Source organism: Vicia villosa, linkage group LG1, assembly GCF_029867415.1.
Source record: "Vicia villosa cultivar HV-30 ecotype Madison, WI linkage group LG1, Vvil1.0, whole genome shotgun sequence".
NCBI lineage: Eukaryota > Viridiplantae > Streptophyta > Magnoliopsida > Fabales > Fabaceae > Vicia > Vicia villosa.
Genome location: NC_081180.1, coordinates 169,791,107 through 169,816,653, shown reverse-complemented (window position 1 = coordinate 169,816,653; position 25,547 = coordinate 169,791,107). Strand labels below are relative to the sequence as shown.

General features: G+C 34.8%; 1 protein-coding gene and 1 non-coding gene across 4 annotated transcripts; one reads left to right on the top strand and one right to left on the bottom strand.

Annotated features, from left to right (window-relative positions):
- Nucleotides 1-16,043: 16,043 nt before the first annotated feature.
- On the bottom strand, nt 16,044-16,148 carry LOC131645437 (small nucleolar RNA R71). Its single transcript, XR_009297059.1, has one exon. It is a non-coding gene; the product is annotated as a small nucleolar RNA R71 (small nucleolar RNA).
- Nucleotides 16,149-19,057: 2,909 nt separating this feature from the next.
- LOC131644638 (phosphatidylinositol 4-phosphate 5-kinase 9-like) lies at nt 19,058-24,833 on the top strand. 3 transcript variants are annotated; one of them, XM_058915192.1, is made up of 9 exons: nt 19,058-19,416; nt 20,216-21,585; nt 21,871-22,038; nt 22,602-22,767; nt 23,060-23,170; nt 23,409-23,596; nt 23,861-24,018; nt 24,138-24,303; nt 24,435-24,833. In XM_058915192.1, exons 2-9 carry the CDS (start codon nt 20,342-20,344, stop codon nt 24,706-24,708), a joined length of 2,475 nt encoding a protein of 824 aa, XP_058771175.1. In that variant the 5' UTR covers nt 19,058-19,416; nt 20,216-20,341; the 3' UTR covers nt 24,709-24,833. The 3 variants fall into 3 exon arrangements, with proteins under 3 accessions (XP_058771175.1, XP_058771174.1, XP_058771176.1); XM_058915191.1 differs by having other exon boundaries at nt 20,212-21,585; XM_058915193.1 differs by lacking the exon at nt 19,058-19,416 and adding an exon at nt 19,482-20,051 and having other exon boundaries at nt 20,212-21,585.
- Nucleotides 24,834-25,547: the final 714 nt, after the last annotated feature.

The window sequence follows — 25,547 nt, the reverse complement described above, 5'->3', positions numbered from 1 at the left end:
GGTCATACACCATTCACTACCAGGTTATGCTTCAATTGCACTAACAATATAGCCGAATACGAAGCATGTATTCTGGGTCTCAAAGCTGCAATCGATCTAAGAATCAAATTCCTGGAAGTCTACGGAGACTCGGCCTTGGTAATCTACCAAGTCAAAGGGGAATGGGACACGAAGCACCCGAATCTAATTCCTTACAAAGAATATGTGCTGAGTTTGATTCTTTACTTCGAAGAAATCACTTTCGAACACATCCCACGCGAGGAAAATCAACTAGCTGATGCTTTAGCTACCATGTCATCCATGTTCAAAGTCAGGTGGGACAACGAGGCGCCTATGATCACCATCTACAGGCAAGATGAACCATCCTATTGCAATGAGATCAATACCGAAGGAACCGAGGAAAAACCATGGTTCCATGAGGTAAAAAGATATCTCGAAGCTCAGGAGTACCCTGAAGGGGCATCCATTAATGACAGAAAGTTTCTAAGGAGATTTGCTGCCAAATTCTTTCTAAGCAATGGAACCCTATACAAACGCAATCATGACTCGACTTTACTTCGCTGTGTAAACAAGAAGGAAGCAGAACAGATCATGGAAGAAATACACAATGGTGCCTTCGGTACTCATTCCAGTGGACATACAATGGCTAAAAAAATCCTTAGAGCAGGTTATTACTGGTCTACCATGGAAACAGACTGCCATCATCACTCCCGAACATGTCACAAATGCCAGATATACGCTGAAAAAGTACATGTACCTCCAGTTCCATTAAGCGTCCTGACGGCTCCTTGGCCTTTTGCAATGTGGGGTATTGATATGATTGGAGAAATCAAACCTACTGCCTCCAACGGACATCGCTTTATCCTGGTCGCTATTGACTACTTCACAAAGTGGGTAGAAGCAGCTTCATTTGCTTCTGTCACCAAAAATGTGGTAGCCCGGTTCATCAAATACAATCCCATTTGTCGGTATGGCATCCCTGAACGGATTATCACGGACAATGGCACAAATCTAAACAACAGAATGATTACTGAACTTTGCACACAGTTCAAAATCAAGCATCATAATTCCTCTCCATATCGACCAAAGATGAACGGCGCGGTGGAAGCTGCCAACAAGAACATCAAGAAAATCATACAAAAAAAATGACAGTAACCTACAAAGACTGGCATGAGATGTTGCCTTTTGCTCTTCATGGTTATCACACATCTGCGCGTACTTCAACAGGGGCAACTCCATTCTCCTTAGTCTATGGTATGGAGGCAGTTCTTCCAATTGAAATTCAGATTCCTTCCCTAAGGATTATGAAAGAAGCCAATCTAGACGAAGACGATTGGATTCAAACACGGTTGGACCAGATAAACTTGATTGATGAGAAAAGGCTCGCAGCTATTTGTCATGGTCAGCTATACCAAAAGCGTATGATCAAAGCCTTCAACAAAAAAGTCAAAAGTCAAGCATACCAAACTGGTGGCTTGGTTGTCAAACGCATCATCTTACCACAAGGTGATCCCAGAGGCAAATGGACTCCCACCTACGAGGGACCATTCATAATCAAGAAAATATTCTCCGGCGGCGCCATGTTGCTTACCACCATGGATGGCGAGGATTTCCCACACCCTGTGAATGCTGACATAGTCAAAAAATACTTCTCTTAAAAAAAAAAAAACAGCTCGCTAAGTTGAAAACCTGAAAGGGCAACTTAGGCAAAAATGAGCGTCTCGGTGGATTGAAAACCCGAAAGGGCGGTCCAGGCAAAAATTAGAGACTAAACAAATACTATCCCGGTAGGCTGAAAACCTGAAAGGGCGGCCTAGGCAAAAGTTAGGGAATGAAGCATACAACTGTGTTCCGTTCAGCTGCCTACTCACCATCAAGATTCAACACCTCAAAGACACCGATCAGTCTAATCACTTTCTTCCAACAAGTAAGGGATGAGATGCTCGAAGACAGATTGGCAATAGCAGAGTTGAAACTTGACTGGATCATTTTCACATAGCTATTTATCTTCATAAATATTTTCCAAAACTTTCTGACAATTTCCTACTTCTAGGATTGTTGTCTCCCTGTGCTAACCCGCCTATCATGGCACTTTTCAATGCAGCTCTTTTAAAAATCACTATTTTCACTTTTCCTGTTTAAATGCGTAAGCGTCTCAATGATAATTTTGAATGAGCATATGCATTTGAATATGATTGATGTTTACCAGGAAAAACAGGAATAGCATTCAGGAAATGTCCCAGCCAGCTGGATATCATTCCATCAGAAGGAAATCACCAAGAGAAACGCATTTCTCAGCAAATTCCTCAAAAAGATTTTCTCTTCAAAAGAAGTCTTATTCCCTAGCAGGGTTGTTCCAGATTACTATCTTCAGAAGGTGTGATCCCCGCACCCGGACTTGGTCAGATAGTGCATCGGAGGATTATGCATCTTCCTCATTCCCATTTGAAAGGGCATCAGAACTTCCAGTTACCTTTGATTCCCCAAGCAGTAGTCAAAGATCCTTCAACGGGATACCCGGGTTCTCAAAGAATTTCCCCAGACGAGGGTACTCAAGCAAGACAAAAGATCATCAACGATCACAATACATTCATGTCCAGCTGACTAGTGGGAATTTATTTTTCCAATTAGAAGCTTGACATCACATTCACATATTCACATTCACATATTCACATTCACATATTCACATTCACATATTCACATTCACATATTCACATTCATACATCACATTCATACATCATATTCATACATCACATTCACATATTCATATTCATACATCACATTCACATATTCACATTCACATATTCACATTCATACATCATACATCATACATCATACATCATACATCATGCATCATGCGCATATTCATACACAGCATAACATGCATATTTCTCCGGGAATATCTCACATTTACATGCATCATAAACATTGCATATCACTAACTTGATTTTTCAGGTAGGCAGATATCTTCAACAAAGATGTTCTCAATCACATGCCGTGTTCACCTGAATTCCATGAACGGTTCTCTCAGATATAATCAAGCCGAAGATTCATTCTGATCACTTACCAACTCAAAAACAGATATCACAGATCTAAAGTTGATACCTCAGACGGTTCCAAAACGATCTAGCATTACAGATCTAAAGCGATACCTCAGACGGTTCCAGAACGATCTAACGTTGCAGATCTAAAGCGATACCTCAGACGGTTCCAGAACGATCTAACATTGCAGATCTAAAGCGATACCTCAGACGGTTCCACAATGATCAACTTCCAAAATCTAAATCGGAAAAACTTTGGACAAGTTCCGTAACGATTATCTTCCAAGACTTAAAGCGGTAACCTTGGACGGTTCCGAAACAGTCAACACAAAGACTTTCAAATCCTTCATCAAGATATAATCAATGAATTCATTCTGATGAACAAACCATCAACACATTTACCAGGTGGCATCTGAAAGCCCATCCCAGGTAATGTTTCAATCTGCCAACAACACTTCGCAGACGACATTCAAATGCAACTTCCAACATCTCTTCTGATCAAGGTAAGTGCAAATTTTCAGGGCATCTAAATATTCAATCATCTTCTACCTTCAGATTTCAGGCAATCTCTTCAGGTTTAAGAAGATTGAATAGGGGCAACTGTTATACCCCAAAATTTGCCCACATATTTTTCAAGAAAACTCCAATCTAAAAATTAAGGGTCTCATATAATCATGGATTTTTATTTCAACAAATATCCTGACATATGAAATACTTAGTTTTTAGAATTTTTCTTATACAGTAATTTGGCCTGCAGTTGAATTTATTCTTACGCAAACGCCAAATACTGTTTATTACTTCACACATGCTATTTATTTATTTACAGATAAATAGTACTGACACAACTGGTACAGAGTTAAATCTTTTTGCAGGCGCAAAATCAGGAAACTCAGACTGTACTGGTAACAGTAAACATTAGTTATTTATTATGTCTGTGTTTTTCTAACAAGTCATGTAAATAAACTTTCATTTTTCACATAAAACAAAAACAAAAAAACAACAAAAAAGAAAATTAACTTTGACTGTTGATTTTTCACTCTAACTGCTACGTCAATACCTGAACAGTCAGTCGACAGCCAAACTGCTGGCAGTACAATTCTCAGTGTTTTGTACCATCAATCAAATCAATCTTTCACAATTCAAAATTCCAAGATCTTTGTGCTAGAAGTCTTCTGAATATCACGCGATTAGCAGAGACTCAACACTGCACAAAAATCAGGTACGCTTAACTGTCTCCTACACAAACAGTCCCTATTCAGGGTTTTTCTTGTTTTTACAGGAGCAACAAGTTTTTGAGAGCTCAAATGGATTTCATACACATCCATATATCTTAAAGTACCATCATACAAATTTTCAAACTTCAATTCACTAAGACGCACCGTCAGCAGCTCAAACAGTCAACAGACGACCCGTTTGACCAAAAAGTCAACAGACAGTCAAAAATGAAATTTTTTGTCAAAGTCCATATTTTGTCAAAGGATTCATCATTTGATCATTGGATGATCATAATTCATCAAGGAAAGATCAAAAACCAACAAAACCCTAAGATTCAAAATTAGGGTTTTTGCCTGAAAAGTCAACTCAACTTTGACTGATCATAACTCTCTCATCCTTCATCCAAAAAACTCAAACCAAAGCTTGTTTTGAAGGAAATTCAATTATCTTTCAAATGCCATTGATCCCATGGTCATTGGATTCACCATTTGAAAAATATGACCAAAGACATTACAGGTCATTTTCAAAGTCAACAAAAAGACACTTTTTTCAAAAGGACACACGAGGAGCTTCAAAAATCATTTTGACATGAGACCAAAGACATTGGTTAGAGGACTCTTTGAGGTTTCTAAAAAGTGCAAGATCTCCTTCATATGACAAAAATTGAAGGATTTACACCTTGTTGAAGTTGGATAAATTTTGGGAAAATACATGAAATCAACATTGTTCAAAATTGCATTTTTTCCAAATGGGGCCAAGTTTTCAGCATTCAAACATCATTTCCATGATGATATGGGCCTCCCACGACCAAGACTAAGCCCATACCTTTTTTATCCATTTTTTGCATGATTTTATCTTACTTTAAGATTAAAATTAAAAGGAAAATGCATGGATAAATGGTAGCTTACAATCTAAGCATGACTCACCCAAGGAACCTTCAATTTTCTGCAGAGGATTGGTGCACAAGGCAAGAGCATTGAATGGAGTCAAGACTTGGTCAAAAATTCAAGGTTTTTAATATTTAAAAACCAAGTTTTCAACAAAGGCAACTAGCTGCAAGTTAGCTTCAATTCTAAGCACACATAGCTTATAAATAAGCTATCATAGTTCAGCAAACAAGGGGAGACAAGTTCAGAAGCAAAGCTAAGCATAACACCTTTGTAATCACTTGAAAAAATTCAAAGAAAACTCAAATTCGAATTTGTAATTTCTGCTCATTTCAATACAAACTAAGCATTCATACACCTTCCTTGAACATCACTGAAACTATCTCAATCAATTACAAGCCTTGAAGCTCACTGAATCGAGCTACACAGGTCAAAAATTGTTCAAACTAAAATCAATTCGTATCTGGCTATTCACACATGTTTAACAAGATGTAGACATACTATTGAGTTTGGTTTGAGGTGTAGATCATTTCTGGAGCTTTAATTAAGTTTTAGATGCGTATACACGAAACCACCATTTTAGGGTTCTTCATCCCAAAATTAGGGTTTTCTAAATTAGGCAAAATTACAGGTTCTGAATAGTACCATTGAGTTCGCATGAACAATACGAACTCAACCATACCATCGCGCCAAATTTATACTCACGTTTGCTTGTATTCGCTATTATTACCAGGTGTAAAAGATTGGGTTTTTTTACACCACCTGCAAATGAACGGTGTAAAAACCCATCTGAAGGTTGAAGATGATGCGTGGCGCCCTCTGATTCGCTGGGAGGCGCGCGCGTGTTTTTTAAACTGACTTGGAATTCAGTGTTTTGCAGGTGTTCCACGTGCTATGGTCCCTCACCATCTGGGCCTTCTGATCCATCCATCAACTCATCCAACGCCTCAGAACACGCACGCATATCATACTCCCTCATTTAATTTCCATACAGGATCAGTATCCTTTTATTTTTTATTTTATTTTCTATTTTGTTTTAATTTCTTTGTTAAATTAATTAAAAATAGTTTTAAAAATCCAAAAAATACACAAAAAATATTTTTATACTTCTAAAATAATATACTATTTTATGAAATAAAAATATTTTATTTTTCTTCATAATTTCAATATTTTGCATAATTAATTAGTATATATTTATATATTTGCTTTTTAATTATTCTAACCAATCAAAAAAAATCTAAAAAATTGTTCTTTGTGTTAAACATTGTTTATATATTATAAACTAATTTTGTACATATTTTGAATAATTTTCTTTTTAAGTTTTAATTATTTGTATAATTATTTGCATAATTATGTTTTAATTAACTTAAATCAATTTCAAATCAATTTCAAAAATTCAAAAAAATTAGTTTTGTTTTAAAATTAATTAACAAATATTTTGTATATATTTTAAACTTAATTTCTAGGTTTAAATATATTTCCATCTTTTTTCTTCATTTTAATTTAATTAATCATGCATTAATTATAATTAAAATCAATCATAAAAAAAAATCCAAAAACATGCCTTTTATTTTTCTTGCAATTTAAATTCCTAGATAAATGTATAGGATGTCAAATTCATGTAAATAGGCTAGTTTACATTTCCTGCACAATCGATGTAATAGCGTAGATTTACTTTCCGCACTTTACATTTCCGCACTTTAATTTCCAGCACATATAAACTGCGTGTATGTCAAAGATAAAATTGAACCGTTAGATCACTAACTTCAAAGATAAATATCTGAATCCAATCACAATCACACTTGCACCTCTTCAGGAAATCCCTTTTCAATCTTTCAAAATCAAAGTCAAAATTCCACTGTTTTGAGTACAAAATCGAACCTTGCTTTTATATCCGGTGAAAGGATAGATTTTTAAAGGAAATAGGATAAAGACCTTACAACTCAGGGTAGACCTCCTAGTTTGCTTGCTCAAATCAAAACAAACAAAATTCTCATACACTGTTGATTTTTCAAAACTTTCAAAAAAAGACAATACTTTGTATACATCCAAACACGGGTTATTACAAAGTTAACGTTCTTTTCAAAACATATTTCGAAAGATAAACAAGCATTTTGTATACATCCACACACGGATCATTACAAAATTCAATTTACAAAGGTATTTGAAACCACATATGAGCAATTTCAGAGCAATTGAAAAGTGATCGAAAAACAAGTGAGCTAAGCAAACTTAAGAGCCCATGGATAACCATGGATACAAAGGGTGCTAACACCTTCCCTTTGTATAACCTACCCCCTTACCCAGAATTTCTTAAAGGTCTTTTTTCTGTGTCTTTTATAAACCTTTCCTTAATTGGATAAAATAAAAGGTCGGTGGCGACTCTGTGAATTTTCAAAATGCGAAAGCATTAAGCGACAAAAAAGAGTCAGTTCACGTATCTCTACAGATCAGAGGTATGGCCCGGTATTAAAAAAAATCGGAGGTCCACAGTTAACAACGAACCAGGATAAAAATAACTGTGCATATTGTTTTTATCGTTCAAGTTTTTAGACTACACTTATTCAAACCCCCCCTTTCTAAGTGTTTTTCTATCCTTCAAGAAGGGCTATAAGAAACGAGATGAATTGCCAGGAAAAATTGATTCCCTTGTCGGGTAAAGGGTCCCCAAATAAAACTATAAAAGTCGTCACGGGGCTAAATGAAAGAAAGACAGCATCAGCGACATGGAGAAAGACCGAAAAAGAAAGCGTAAATACATTACATCCATCACTAGATGTCTTCCTTGACCAAGGAACCCCCTCCAAAGGCACGGTAAAATAAGAATTTCCCAACTAATGGTGGTTAGCAAGGAAAAGGAGCAAATTCTAAAGGAAAAGTAGAAAGACCTATTCTCGAATTTCATAATAGTGAAAAATTTCTTTTGGTAATAACAGCAGCCATATCCAGCTTCGACGTGTCCAGAATCCTAATCGATGGAGGGAGTTCTTACAACATTATGTATGTGGAGCTCTATGAAAAACTTTGACTCAAAAAGGAGAAATTGTGGTCGTATCAAGGGTCTGACTTACAAGCTTTCAATGGTACGGTTACTCGCCCATAAAGGTACATTGAGCTAATGGTCACCCTAGGAGAAGGAAGAGATACCATGACGATTGACTTGCAAAAGCGTCTACAATTGCATCTTGAGAAAACTCTTCCTAGCAACGTTGAATGTGGTAGCCTCTTCGGTTCACTTAAAAATGAAGTATCATAGAGTTCATGATGAGTCAGTGACGATGTGAACTAACATGCTTGGAGTGAGAAGGATACAAGAGGTCTTGCAACACGTCCAAAAAGGGAAGATATAGAGAATGTGATGGAAATCAATGTGGTCTTCCTCATTAAGCATATGAAAGAGATGAAAATCAAACCACCCAACAAAAATTGGCATCCCAAACAAGTATGGTATGAATCATTCTAATTTGGCAAGTGTAGGGAACGACTCTGAATAAGGGGGAAATCAGCCATGTACGCCATGCCAGGACACCCAAAGACAAATAAGTAATGACATAGTCGTTTGGTTAAGTTTCTTTTTTCCATACACATAAAGCATGTTTTGCATCGCAATGTAATGTCTTTTTCAATGAGAATGAATAAATTTTAACAAATTTTCTTCCTTATGAACACAAAATATATGCACAACCTAAAGGTTTTGTTGTAAACACCACAAGCGTATGAACAAAACAATCATAACCCCAGAGACGTCATATAAAACTTCTGAGCATAGCCTTAAACACCATCTAACTCCTAGAGAAATGAATCAGGGAACTAAAGCAACAATTTGTTCCCTGAGTTTGTTGGGGATACCTCTCGCTTTTTGTTGTCTCGAAATCCTAGAATGTGTCTCTCATTTTTTGATTTCCCTTTTTCATCCTTCGTATTCATCCCGTAGCATATCTTTTCATGGTTTTCAAGGAGACGAAGGGAGGTGGAGAAGTGAAAGAAGTTGAAGTTGATGCTCTAATGAGTGGTTAACTGAGTTGCTTTAAGAGTTACCATTGCTGACGAATAAACATAATTAATGCTGATTGGATTGGCTAACATGAATCATTGCAATGACACAACAAAAGAGATCAAAAGAATTCGACGTGGAATTTCATGAAAATAAATAACTTTATCACAAATTGTGTCACTATTTTGATGTGAAACATGAAATTGGGGATATGATGATGAAGTTCGTCGTAAAATCTCTCAAGTACGACGATGACAATCTCTAGTAGACAGAGAAAGGGTGAACCTATAAGTTAACATTTCAACGCCCAAGTCAGTAAGGTTAGAGATGTGTAACTTACGAAATGAATAACCACACCTTGGTGGGGCATGCAATCACGATTATATATGCATGATGGTTAAAATCACTCCTAGTGTAAACAACATGTAATGTGTGATTCCCTATTGAGGATCTACTTGTTTGTCATCCTTGAATTGACAAAACTCTAAAATAGACCTTGTAATTTTTTTTATTTTTTTTGGTTTATAACCACCGGTTTAGTCCGGTTCGGGGGAACAGCTCTGGCATCAAGTGGGTCAAGCCCCCTCCCGATCGCAGTTGCGGGGGATCGAACCTTGGTTCTCCCTACCAAGTCCAGCGCCAATCACCACTGGACCAACTAACGATAGGTAGACCTTGTAATTTTATTTGACTGTGTTTGACTGACTCAAAACAAATTTCAAAATTCAATTTATCCTATCTTTATTTAATTAAAAATACGCAATTTAGTTAGGTGACTTGAATGCACAATTCAAGCATCTTTAATGTTCAATTGGCTGCCGTATCTAGTGGTGTGGTTCGGGGTCTTACCATTTTTACACAAATCATACCATTTCTTTTTTGACTCAAAATCTTCCCATTTCTCACACTTTAATTAGTTGGTGATCATTTTTCATTTGTTAAAAAATATAAAAACCATACAAAAACAAGTTTACATATACTAATATTTATTTATATACTAATCTTTACAACCATTTTTTAATGATTTCAATAAAAAATAGCATGATGTAACTATAAAATATAAATACAAAAACCAGAGAAATTTTATATAAACGTACAGTATGATATGATATCATAGGAAGGTAGACAAGTTCGTACTAGTAGTTGAAGGGACACCAAATCCAATCCATTAGTCATTTGTTTGTCTTAACATGTTTTGTTTGGGAATAATTGTACCAACCATAATATTAATTATTGGATTTAACCGACAGATTATTAGCCACATATTAAAATCCACTTACCGTTGTCCTAACTCAACGCGGAGTCGCGAACTGAGACGATGGATAATAGTACTCTTTTTCAATAGTCCACTCCATAGAATATGTCGCATATGGCAACATTTTAGTGTGGACCAATGGGATAGGTGGTTTATTGGTATTTAAAATTTGTTAGAAATTTCAAGAATGACGGTAGTTGTTTTTTTGTGTGTGTCAAAGAAATTGGTGGCTAAATATGTCAAAGAGTATATGGATGTCAAAACTTGCATTAATTTGGTTTTGGACAGAGAATTAGTGTCAAAACTCTAAACTCGCATTAATTTGGTTTTGGAAAGAGAATTAGTGTGCTTTTTTTACAATTGAGACGTTGTTTGATTAACACTGATTTAACAGGGAAATGAAAAGAGAAAAAAAATCAAGTGGTTTCAGTTTTCTCGATCGCGATTGCGGGGGATCGAATCGAATCGTGATTCTCCCTATTAAATCTAGTGTCAATCACCACTAGACCAACTAACAATTGGTTATTTTACTCTTAAATTATTGTTATGCACATCATCCTAAACTATGTTATCCATTTTGTATTCATATCGTAGGACTGAGGTGTATTAGTCTAAAAATAAATAATTGATTTTGTTCGTGTTCATTCAAACTAAACACTTCATCAATTTCTACTCATCTCCATTCAAAACAAATATTTCATCCCTCCCATTTAGTAAATTTTTTATTTTTTATTTTTCTGTTATTGATACTAGAATATAATTTTTTAAATAATTCTAGTTAAACTATATTAGGTTACATCCTTCATTTGAATTTTTTACATTTAGATTGTAAGGGGCGTGTTAGGGTTTCTTTCTGATGCGAGAATATTCAAATTTCAAAATCTGTATTTACCCCTTTGAAAATCTGGATTTCAAAATCCGAACCCTAATATGGTTAGTAAAATTCATATTTTTATTCTTGTTATTCTTTTTGTCATTCTATTTGTTAATTCGATTTACTAATGATATGTCTTTTCTTGGGCGACTAACAAAAATGGCTAACAGACAATCAAGATACAACACATGGTTAGTTGTCTCAACATGCCTCAGTGTTAAGGGATCACCTTCATGTGGTTATATATCTCTTGCTCATGGCAAAACACTCATTCTTCCGATGTTGTTGTATATGTGAAAGACCCACATCCTAGAGTCGAACCTGTTGGTGGCAAACAAGGTGGTTTTCTTGGAGGTCCTAATGACATGTCACTACTTCCTCTTTATGTACACTATACTGCTAGATATGTGTGGAAATGAGGGTTATTATAAATGTTTAATTACTCTTTTAACCACCACTTGTATACAAATTGTATTGTATAACATTTATGTACTTATTTTTGCAATATCGTGATACACAAAAGTGTAGAAACCATGCTAAGAATATATATAAGCCGCCCCAGCCAGATGAACCTTGGTTTCATGAAGTATTAAAGCTATTTGGAATTAAGGACTTCTGTAGGACCAGACATAGTTATATTGACCATGGTCTTTTATCCGCGTATGTTGAGAGATGGAACGTAGAAACATCATCATTTCATCTTCCAATTTGTGATATGAGTATTACCTTGATGATGTATCATGTCTCTTCCATCTTATGATCACAAGAAGATTGTTGGATCACTCTATAATTCATAGATATGAGCCACTCAGCCTAATGGTGACATAATTAGGAGTTGATGCGGGTAAGGACTAAAAAAACAATATATGGTGTCATGTCAAATTTTCATTCCTAAGGGAAAAATATATTGGCTAGTTGAATGCAGTTGTAAATTATTCGGGTTATGATGCATAGGTTATTTATCATATACAATGTACATTAAAGACATACTTCTTGATTTTGGTCGGCACGTGTATTTTCATGGACAAAAGTGTGACCCATGTCAATGTTGTATACCTTAAATTCTTCATGAACTTGGAGTGAATTTACGAGTACAAATGAAGGGCAACTTGTGTTTGTTTACTAATACTCTGAGTTAGCTAAAGGTAGTAAATGAAAGATAAGGAAGATGACTAGATGCAACTGTCTATTTCTGGTAGTTGATTTACATGATATTTATTAATTTCATACTACTTGTTCTACACCCATACTGATATTTCATCTGAACCATTTTTCAGGCATGGATCATCCAACATTTCCCAAGTATTGTTGATAACACAAAAACACATAGTATATTTTGACTCAATTCACATGCATTTTGATATCATTTTTATGTCTTTTGTAGTATAATGATGTTGGCATGTGTTTATTTCAAGTACTTGGAGGTAGGAGGCTCCTGCGCGACAAAACAGCAGAAAACGGCGAAAATAGGAAAAAAAATGGCAAGGTTTCTCCTATCATGACGGTCGTCACCCACTTAAGAAGTCAACTTATCACCAAAAGTCAACAAAATAAGGAAGAAACACCTGAGCTAGATGACGGACAGACTGCCAACAAGAAGATGGTCGTCACTAAGATGATTGACGAATCGTCGCGTCGTAACGCCCGTCATTATACTCCAATTCAAAATTTTCACCCACATTCAGGAACCAATTTCTCTACTTTATGAACTATTGATGTACGATTTTAGACCGTTTCTGAGCCAATTTTTCACTATAAATAAGACTTTTTGGATCCAGATTTGGCATCCTAACTTTGTACTAGCCAGAGAATCACTTTGTAAAAGCAATTATTTTCTCACATTGAGTAATATTGCAATTTTTGATGTTAAATTTTGGAACAAATTTGTCTTGTAATTGGTTGCTGCTACATTAATCCTGTCGGCATTATTTTCCAGCATTTTATTTCCAGCAATTTGTACCAGATTAAAGTCTTCCTTCGGAGCAGATTATTATTATATTCAAGTTTTATTAATTTTAGGTTCCATATTCTCTTACTTTCACTTTACTGTATCGTTGCATGTAGGGGTGGGAATAGGCCATGCCGACTAACAGGGGCCTACGGCTTAGCCTACACATGCTCAGGTCATGGCAGGTTTTTTTAAGTAGAAAATGCCTAGGCTTTTTTATTAGTCTATTTAGTTAAAAAGACTATGCCACAAGCCAGTAAAAAAAGTCTTTTAAGCCTATTAGACCAGCCTATTTAAATAAATAAGAATAAATTTATTATTATTATATTTTATTTGTACTTTAAATTAAAATACAAAAATAAATCTTAGTTATCTTGAAGAACTTATGAAGATAAATTGAAAAAAGCTTATGAACAATGTTATTAGTTGTTTTCATAAGTTCTTTTAAACAATAGTATCGCAAAATCTATGTTAATAGATAAACTTGAATAAGTAAATGCAAAAAGTATTTAGTCTCATTGATATTTTAATTTATTAGTCTATTTACACATTAGTTGAATTGCTTATTTATAAATGTTGAGATAAAATAGGCTTTTATGTAGGCTAATAGGCCAAACAACTTCGAAAAGGTCAGACTAAGACCTAAAAATAAGCTTATGATAGGTCACAGGCCAGACTTAGGCTTTGTAATTTTTAACATGCCAGACTCAGGCTTGGAAAAGCCTAACTCGACCCAGCCTACTCCCACCACTAGTTGCATGCTTATTATGATGTTTATTATTTTCAATATGGACATAAACAATACATGTTTTACTTTTACCTTTTTTAACATGTCAGCTTGCGAGGACCGTCGTACCGACTGTACTCTGTTAAGTTGTAAAATTAATAAATGTAATAGGAATTATTTTTAAGTCTATTTTTTTTCATATTTTAACGATAAAAATTTACAGCAAAAGTTGAAATAACGTGATACCGATTTTTCTTCGAAAGAGGAAAAGTTATATCTGTCTGTAGAAAATTCAAGAATTTATTTTAAAATACTGCGAAGCACTTTTTCAATTGATTTATAAATTATCATTTTTTGAAAGGTTGTTTTAACTTACAGTCGAACACGCGAAAGCAGACGTTTGTGAGTTAAAATACAGTTTCAGTCACGCGAAAATGAACGGAACCTTTAAATTAAATTTATGCTAAAAATAACTTTTCAAAAAATTAGTTAATTTTCGAAAAGGATTTCGAAGCGCGTACACACGAAAAATAATTGAATAGATTAATTCAAAATTTGGTGTCGTACACGTGAAAGCGGGTGACGCCTTTAATTTAATTATTTTGCGCAAGAAAATACTTTCCTCTTATAATTCTAAAATGCAACTTAGCTTGACGAGAACTGCATTCCTATCTCTCGTCATTATAATTAATTCAAAACTAGTCTATTTTCCCATTCATGTGAACAACCATTTTGATGGGTCATCACGAGGGGGAAGCATTCACATTGGGTCAAACATTCACCTAAAAGTCAAAGACTCACTCAAAAAAATGAGAGACACCACATATTCACCCAAAAACTTAAGGTGGTAGGTGTATGGATTCTCTCATTTATAAAGTAACCTTCACTTTTCTAAGTAATGTGGGACTTAGAACTCACACTTATTTCTCAACACAACTCACACTTGTTTCTCAATAATCTCTCCCTCAAGTGTGAGTCTATCTACTATTCTCCCCCTTAAGAGGAAGCTCTTTTATCCACATGCTTGTACCGCTGTTGAGAGACACCCTTATCTCGACATGGGCACTTCAATGGGACATACCACCTGACCACCATGTAAGAAATACTTTTGACACAAGGAGCCGGTCCCTTACTCAAACCAGGCACTTATACCACTGATGGGTTATCATGAGGGGGAAACATTCACATTAGATCAAACATTCACCTAAAAGTCAAAGACTCACCTAAACAAGTGAGAGAGACACCAAATATTCACCCAAAACCTTAAGGTGATAGGAGTATGGGTTCTCTCACTTATAAAGGGCTCAAACTTCACTTTTTTAAGAAATGTGGGACTTAGAACTCATACTTGTTTCTCAACACAACTCACACTTATTTCTCAACCCATTTCGCACCGCCTTAGATAAACATAGTAATAGTAAAAGAACTGTACTTGTTAACTGGTCTCTGTGGGATTTGATACTTTTTATACTAAAACGATAAAGTCGTGCACTTGCGGGCCTATCAAGTTTTTGGCGCTGTTGCCGAGGATAAATATCGTCAATATCATACTTTATTGTTACACCGTCTAGACTAAGGCATTTAGTTTTAGTTTTCATTAATTTCTTCCTCGTCTCGTTTGTAAGCGAAGAACCCGTAGTACCGGGATCTTAGTCAAATCGATCAACAAAATTGAGCACTACCTATATGCTAGGCGCCAACTTTAGCAACTTTGACTAAAAATGGATGAAAATGGAAATAGTTTTCTTATGGACTTTGTCGTACCATCTTAGGATGAGCCCCACTCAAGCATTATTAATCCTGTAATCTAGGCTAACAATTTTGAGTTGAAACCCTTTCTGCTACAAATCGTGCAGCAGAACTAGTTCTCCAATAACCTTGCGGAGGACCCGAACTTGCTCCTCTCCATGTTTGTGAAGTACGGTGACACGTTAAAAAATAATGGCGTCGACCCCTAAACCATTCGATTGCGCCTATTTCCTTTCTCTTTGAGGGATATAGCCAGAGCTTGGATATAGTCCCTATTGTCGAATTCCATAACGACATGGAATAAGGTAAAGAAAGCATTTTTAGCAAGGTATTTCTCGCCGAGCAAAACGACGATGTTGAGAAACTAGATGACCTGTTTTAGGCAGACCGCCGATGAATCTAATTTTGAAACGTGAGAGATACAAGGACATGATGAGATTCCGCCCATATCATGGTTTAGAAAAGTGGCTAATAATCCACACTTTCTACAATGCTCTTCTCTATAATATGAGAATGATTACTGATGATGCGGAAGGAGGAGCCTTGATGGATAAGCCCTTCAATGAAGCCTACCAACTCATTGAAAGCATGGCCTAAAACCACTATCAATGTGGAAGCGAATGTGCTCCCGTTGAAAAGGCACAAACCGAAGGTGATATGTATGAAGTGAGCAGTTTCGGTTACATGAATGGAAACCCCTTATTATTATTATAATAAATTAATAATGATTAAAAATTTAAATAAAATTTTATTTTCCCTCAAAGTGAGATTAAAGTTTTAGTATAATTAAGTATTAAATAAATAACCTTTATATATTTTATATTAACTGAATGAGTTTAAAGACGAGAGTAAGACAAATATAAACATTTTCACCCTCGCTCATACCTCCAACTTTAAATTTTAGAGAAAACTAAAATTTGCACCCGATCAAAGTGAAGTTTCCCATCATAATCAGAGTTATTTTGAATGAGTACAAGTTATTTTAATTTTTATCGCCACACCTTTCAACATTCACTCAATGTACTTTATTTAAGGTCATAATTTTTATGCAAATTATAAGTACCTCAAAGATATTTATAATTGATTTTATTCTATACTATCCAAAATTTTCATGAAAAATGTCATAATTATTATTGTAGAATGTATCTACGTAACAGAACCACGTTAGGTTTAGTGGGGGCGGAAGTGTGATTTTAGTATTGATTAAGATTAGTGATTTAAGTGTCTCACACTTGTGGAGAAGTTTGTTGGAATTCAAGTGTGAGTGGTTAAGCATCACTATTACACATAAAGATTTTGATGTGTTAGGAAGGGAACACATGGTGAAATGCCTATTAAGCTTATTGTATTAATGAACCGTTGAAGGTAAATGTTGGTACAAAGGGAAAACCAAGTGTGGCATATATACACTTGGTTTGTGTATAACTAATAAACTATAGTCCAACAATAACAAACTAATCATACTAATAGGAAAAACACTTAAGCTAATAATAGGCTGCTAAGGCAAATAATCAAGTTTCTAATACTCCCATAAGCTTGAGGATATATAGAATGTATTCAAAGATTAATGAGGTTATTGTGGAAAAGCTTCATGTCGAGGGGCTTATTGAAATTTTTTGTCACCTGTTGTGATGAAGAAACTGGTAGCAGGTGGAAAAGGTCAAGTTGAAGCTTTTCTCAGACAAGGTGGCATTCCATGTTTATATGATTAGTTCTTACATGAAATGAGGAATTGCTGGAAATATGTCAAGAAGATGCATTGTCATAATAGAGAAGTGATGGTTGAGTGAATGGTATGTGTAATTATTTGAGAATGTTTGTAAGCCATTGTATTTCACAAATAGTTGAAGTCATTGCCTGATACTTTACTTTAGTAGATCTACGAGAAATGGTAGGTTATTTCTTTAACTTCCATGAAACCAATGAGCTACCTAGATAAATGTAGAAACCACTGATGGATTTTCGGGTATTTGGGCATATGGCTCAATTAGAGTCAAAAAAATTCTTCAACTGCAATGAAGAAGGGGAGGGGAAGAAAAGTCTTTGAGTTAGAGATTATTTGAGTTACTGCAAGACTCAAATTATAGTTGTATGGTGAACATTGGCGGGGTTTCTAATATGTTGACTTTGCTATTGAATAATAAAAGCAATATTTGGGCGTGTATTGAATAGGTAAATGAGTTGGGTAGCCAATCTTATATAGGTGTTGAATCTGAGAGAGGAGTTCCTTCATTGACCTTTAAATGAGTTTTTCTAGACATTAGGGTGTTGGCATACTTGCATCCTAGTAGACCATCATTGGAGAGAATGTCCAACACATATTCTCTCTGCTGATGATGATGCCTTTGTTTGATCTTGCTACTTCCATCCCTAGGAAGTATTTCAGAGTTCCAAGATCCTTGATGTTGAAGTGATGTTGTAGTGTTGTTTTAATATTTTGGATAATCTCTAAATTGTTGCATGCAATAACAAGGTCATCAACATAAATAAGTAAAACATTAAAGAGAGTGGGAGATTAATGGATAAATAGTGAATGATCTGCAAAGCATTGTTTGAAGTTGATTGCTTAAGTCCATAAAGGGATTTTAAAAGCTTACATACTTGATTTGGATGAGAAAGGTTGATGTCTTGGGGTAAAGATACATAAACCTCCTCATCCAAATCACCATAAAGAAACATCCTAAATGTTTAACGCATTGATAATTCAGAACTTCCCAAACATCTAAATAGTTAATCGCAAATTTAATGAGATACTCTTAGGCACACTTACTCATCACTTTTAATTTCTCCATCTCAATATATTTTTTATTATGGTACTTCTTGCACAAACCTAATATAATTCTTATTAGTTGTGGGTTAGAGAAGATCATTTCAGGATTAAATTGTTGTTTTTATGTTTGAATTAATGGTATATGATGAAATGTAATAAAATGAAATGATAACTAATGAGATTTTATTGTTTATATTTGTGAATAATTGATAGAGTGAAACAGAACATGAAGGAATTTATTCTATCTTATTCCATCAAATCATTTAATTTTTATTTCATCCAATTTGGAGTCTCTGCAATAGAATAAATCATCTTGTCCTTTTTTGTGCACAAACAATGCAATAAAATCTATATTTCATTATGTTCTATCCACTTTATTTCATGATGTTCCATTTTGCTCCGTTTCTATTCATCAATATTTTAGTAATTTATAGTTTCAATATATAGGTATTTTAATAATTTAAAAATTACGTAATTGTGAGAGATAGTGTAGGTAGGACGAAATTTACTTCTCATTTATTAATCTATCATGTACGATCTATTTTCCCGGCCCACTCCACAGTAACCCGCGTATCAATTCATAGTGCATTTTTCGTATATTTTTTTTCGGGGGCAAATATTAATAACAATATCTTGTTTTCCAAAACACAATAATTTATTCATAGAAAAAAAAAAAACTCTTGCTTGAAATCAAAATAAAGATCATCTCACAATCATCATCTTCAATGGTTGGGCAAAATAAAAGACAAAGAACAAGTTTCAGAATTCAGAGTTTAAGAGTTTAAGATCCCATCACCACAGTCTTATTACAGTCCAAAACAAAACGAATCTCATCGAAATTTTGAAAAAGTGGAAAATAAGCTATAGCCAGCAAAGCACAGAGAGTTCAGAGTTTGATATATTTATCACCTATTCACTTGACTTGACTCTACTATCTCGTTTCTTTCACTTTCAAGGTACTCTTCTCTCTCTCTTTCTCTCTCTCTCTTTCTCTCTCTCTCTCCTCTTTCTCTCTCATCGCTGTAAACGGTTCATATTCATATTTTCATCTCGAATGTTTATCATCATGATAATTGAGATTTTGTTATATCTAATTTGTTCTCCCAGTGTTTGATTTTTGGTTGCAAATTTGTAGTTTGTAATCCTAACGGAATCGAGGCACGGAATAAAATAATAGTTTAATGGTTTATGTGAGAAGAATTTATCTAGTTTCTTAATTTTTTTAATTTTGTGTGATTTGAAAATTGAAATGTAATGTGTAAACAATTTTTGGAAAACTGATGAGTTGAAATAGGAAAAGCAAATAGGAATAGCAATTATTGTTGCACTGTGTGCAATAATGTGGAAGTTTTGTTTGTTTCAGTCGTGACGGAAACCGTTTAATTTCGCAATTATTTTTGCCTTAGTTGATAATTTATGTATTTTTTAAAGATTTATCAACCGACTATTCTGTTTTTTTGTATACTGTGTGATTTTTTTTATTAAGGAAAGTGATTTTTCTTATATTGAAATAATTTTTGCAAGCTGTTCAATATAAGGACTTTTTCGGCTGTATGGAAGTCTAGTCAAGCTTCTGTTCTTCAATTTTTGTGTATGATTGATTGTTTATATTGTTTTTTTCCTTTTGGTTCTTATTTTTTCATCACTTTTGATAAAATAAAATTTGAAACTTTGTGTATGATTGTGGATGTGTTAAGGCTTGTGCAGTGACAGGTTTCTGATTTGTTTCATTTTTTGACTTTTTGTTTTAGCCAGAAGGACAGAGTTTTGAAGGTCAATCTCTTGGTAAGATTTTCTATCTGCGGCCGTTATTGTGTTGTAGCGGTTGAGAATTCGGGGTAGTTATAATTCTATAAGGAAATTTCCTTTTGATCATTATGCATGTCTGTCTCTGTGGCTACAGCTGATAGTTTGGATCGAACGCACTCTCTTGATATTTTTTCTAACATAGACCATATATCTATATTGACAAATCGTGAAGCTGTTCATTCTACTGAAGTCGCTGGTTTTAGAGTTGGGGACATCTCTCTTCTTAATGGTGAGTCGTATTCTGGCTCCCTTCTTGGTAACGTTCCGGAGGGTCAGGGTAAGTATGTGTGGTCGGATGGTTGTGCATATGACGGTGAGTGGAGATTGGGGATGAGAAATGGATTTGGGAAAATACAATGGCCTTCTGGTGTATTGTATGAAGGTGAATTCTCGGGTGGGTATATTCATGGTACAGGAGCGTATATTGGTCCAGAAAATTTGACCTACAAAGGTCGATGGCGATTCAATCTTAAACATGGCCTTGGTTATCAAGTTTATCCAAATGGAGATATATTTGAAGGCTCTTGGATCCAAGGAACTCCTGAGGGGCCAGGCAAGTATACATGGGCTAATGGAAATGTATATTTGGGAAATATGAAAGGTGGGACAATGTCGGGAAAAGGAACTCTTACCTGGGTAAGTGGAGACTCATTTGAAGGAAGCTGGTTAAACGGAATGATGCATGGTCTTGGCGCATATACTTGGAGTGATGGGGGCTGCTACGTTGGGACCTGGACACGGGGTTTAAAAGATGGCAAAGGAACCTTTTATCCGAAAGGAAGCTGTCTTCCATCGGCTCAAGAAATATATCTCAATGCATTAAGGAAAAGAGGGCTATTACCCGATTTGAGAAAACAGATCCAGGTGCATATTCATCATACTGCTTCAGTTAATATGGGGGACGGCAAAGCCGGTGAGAGCCAGAGATCAAGTGGTGTTTCATCCGATAAGCATGCCACAAGAAACCTATTAAATCTGGACCAATCTCGCAGCAAAAATGTTTCTCTCGAAAGGCGGTGGAGTCTAGAGGTAGCTATTGAGAAAGTTATTGGCCATGATTCACAATTAGCTTCAACAGATTCAGTCTTCCAAAATGGAAATAAAGAGGTTAATGAAAAGATACCAATTTTGGAACGTGAGTATATGCAAGGGGTGTTAATAAGTGAGGTAGTTTTAAATAATAGTTTTTCATCACTAACTAGAAGAGCAAAGCAGCTTAAAAAAAAGATTGCTAAAGAGATCAAAAGACCCGGGGAACAGATTATTAAAGGCCACAGGAGTTATGATCTGATGCTTAGTTTGCAGCTTGGGATAAGGTAAAAGACATTACCTTGACATTTTTTACAGTCAAGCTGCTTTAGTTGTTTTCATTTAAAAGTGTTACAGATACTATGATTTTGCTTAGTACAAATTATTTTTTCAATTTATTTTAATGAAATAAAATTTTCAAGATGAAACCATGTTGGAAAGAGGTCATAAAGTCATACTTTCTTTTTAATGAAAATAGGGTCGAGCACATCTTTTCACTGATCACATTATTGGTCATCTTCTTTTGCATGGTTTTTCTGTAAGTAACTTAAAAACGGGCTTCGAATGGCTAGGTATACTGTGGGAAAGATTACCCCAATACAAAGACGAGAAGTTCGGGCATCCGATTTTGGTGCCAAAGCAAGCTTTTGGATGAATTTTCCTAAAGAAGGTTCTCAATTGACACCTCCTCATCAGTCGGATGATTTTAAATGGAAAGATTACTGCCCTATGGTGTTCAGGTTAGTTGAAACTTTTTTAGGCATATTATTTTTTTATATGACCGCTGCTTCATTCATCGACTCAGTTGACATGCATTTAAACCAAACCTTGCTACTCTTATGGATTGGTTGACAGCATCAGGCTATATGACTAGTTCTATTTTCATCTGAATATCGTTTTTTCCTCTTAAAGTAACTGTAATTAATTTTAATCTACCATATTGTTTCAATAATTTTCCTAAGTTTTCTGACATTAGTAAAAGGAAAAACAGATGTTCCCACTATAAATTTGTACATCTGATTTTGAATATCCATTTCAAAGTACATTGCCTACTAGCAACTTAAGGTGAATACAAGAATGGAATAATTCCTCAAAACTGATAACTACTCAAATACCTATAGCATATGATGTTGGTGTGTGAACTTCATAATATTGCAAAAACAATTCATTTTTTACAATTTTGTTTCTATACATGGTAAGGAAACACTATTGCGGCCTCTGTTTTGCTCTCTTTCTTTCTTTATTTTTTTCGTTCTTTTTCCTTTCATGTGCTTGTTATATATGACCTTGTGACCTGTTGCAGAAATTTGAGAGAATTGTTCAAGATTGATGCTGCAGACTATATGATGTCTATTTGTGGAAATGATGCTTTGAGAGAACTATCATCTCCAGGGAAAAGTGGTAGTGTCTTTTTCCTGTCTCAGGATGATCGTTTCATGATCAAGACACTGAGAAGATCAGAAGTGAAGGTGTGTTACTTTCTTGTGGATCTTGTTTATCAACTCTTGTTGCAGATATAGATATATAAACTTCCTTGGAGAATTGTTTTCAACTGGTTCTCTTTCATATTTCACTATACCTGGTTGTTTTTCAATCCAAAAGCTAATATAGAAAATTGAGCTTTTAGCTCAGATTTGTTGAATCAACTTGTGGTGTTGGTGCATATGTTTAATAATGATACTTTAGTGTTCACATGTTTTTGTCTACTTTTCATTTTTCGATGTAAAATAGAAAATGTAGTGACCGTAATCTGTAATGTAGGTTCTTCTAAGAATGCTTCCAGATTATCATCATCATGTGAAGTCACATGAGAATACACTCATTACCAAATTTTTTGGTCTCCACAGGATTATACCTTCAAGTGGTCAAAAGGTAAGCTCGTTTATCTCCAACTGAGTCATTTTCTTGAGTATTTATCAATCACTAATGTGAATTGCACCTTAATCCTTGCAAATCAGAAAGATCTAAAAAATGAAAAAAATTTATAAAGAAAATGTACTACATCAAATATTTGAACCTATCATGACTTGTATCTTTCATGCCAAACTACTTAAACCTTATTTTCTTTAATTTGGAGGCCAACAATTATATATGATTTTCTATCTTGCAGTTTCGCTTTGTTGTAATGGGAAATATGTTCTGCACAGAACTGAGGATCCATAGGAGATTCGATTTAAAAGGTTCGTCTCTTGGACGTTCTTCCGACAAGATAGAAATTGATGAGAATACCACTCTTAAAGATTTGGATTTGAACTACTGCTTTTATTTGGAACCGTCTTGGCGAGAATCTTTATTAAAGTAAGTGGCATTTAATATTTTCTTTACTCTTGCGCTCCAATTTTTGCGTTTGATGTTATAAGAAAAGATTTAACTCCTAGGATCATAAAGAAGAAGAGGAAGACAAATTACTCTCCTTCAACATTATTAATGGTGCATTAGTGTTTGTTTGAACATCAAACGTTTTTCTAACAACTCTTTAGAAAGTTTCAAGATGTAATAGTCCTACAATGCTCAACTTCAATCAAAGCATGAATGTTACCTCTTACTCATTCTCTTTTGCAGGCAGATTGAGACGGACAGCTTGTTCTTAGAGGAACAACACATAATGGATTATAGCCTTCTTCTAGGTGTTCATTATCGAGCTCCCCAGCAGCTGCGTCCTCCTGCGTCCTACAACCATAGTATAAGTTCAGACGGTTTGGCAAGGCTTGCAGAGGAAGGTAGGTATCAGATCCAATCTAGACAGTTAATATTGGCCCTTTACTTAAAGTCTTGTATTTTCTTCTAGCACTATTTCATGGAACTGATTAATTTTGAAAACTTTGGTAATCAACTACAGACCCTCTAGAGGATGAAGTATATAACTATCCACAAGGTCTTGTTCTGGTCCCTCGGGGAGCAGACGATGGTAGTGTTGTTGTCGGGTCACACATTAGGGGTAGCCGATTGCGAGCATCAGCTGCTGGTGATGAGGAGGTGGATCTACTTCTACCCGGTACTGCAAGGTAAGAATTTTAACCATTTCACTCGGGACGATCATATTGTTTAAGACAAAACTGTTCTTAAGTGCACCATTTGATAGTTGCTATAACATTATAGACTGAGCGTTTTTCTTTCTTCACAAATCGTTATACAGACTTCAAATCCAGCTAGGTGTGAACATGCCAGCAAGGGCAGAACAGATTCCAGGAAAAGAGGATTCGCAAATGTTCCATGAAGCTTACGATGTTGTACTTTACCTCGGTATCATCGATATATTGCAAGATTACAACATGACAAAGAAGATTGAACATGCTTATAAATCTATTCAGTTTGATTCATTATCTATCTCCGCCGTGGATCCTACATTCTACTCGCGTCGCTTCCTGGATTTTATCCAGAAAGTGTTTCCATCAAATGTGGCAGGATGAAGTTTGAGTAACTTCATCCAGATACTTTATTCACCATGTATTGTTCCTTTTGTGCATGCTTTGTAATTGTTAAAATGTGTATTTTTTATGTTAATAAATATGTTAAATTTTGATTGTCTTTTTTATACTATTTGAAGTTTATATTTATATTAGAGCAAAAAAAGAAGAAAAAAAAAACAGTTAGTAACGTTATTTTTAAAGTGGCAATGTGTGAAACAGATTTACTAATTTCGTGTTTGTTTCTAAGGCAGTAAGGCTCTTAATATGCGTACAAATAACCTTCTCTAATGCATGCCCATCCAAATATGTTGATTGTAGAGAATGGTAAGATATTTCATACGGCTTAACTAAAAGATTTTGAGTTGGAATTCAGTTTTGAATATATAACAATGTTAAATTTTTTTGAAAAAAAGTTGTCATAATTGTAGTTGTCTGCCCGAAAAATTAATCTTGTTGCGCGTAGAAAATATTCTACTTTTTTTAAAGAAATGTTGGTTATAATATATATATATATATATATATATATATATATATATATATATATATATATATATATATATATATATATATATATATATATATATATTCACTAGCATATCTAAATTAATCCTATTTTTTTTGTTTTAATTTAAATTTAGGGAATTTTTTAGTCTATTCAATGAGATGGAAAAGAATTTTATGAAAAATCAAAAAATGTTTCTCACTTTTTGAAAATACATTTTCAAACATACCGTTTGTATTACACAACACGCAGCCAAAAAATTTTATTCCGGAGATACATCTTCGTCATATAATATGCAATGAATTCTTTTCAACTTCCAGTGAGTTATCCGAAGATG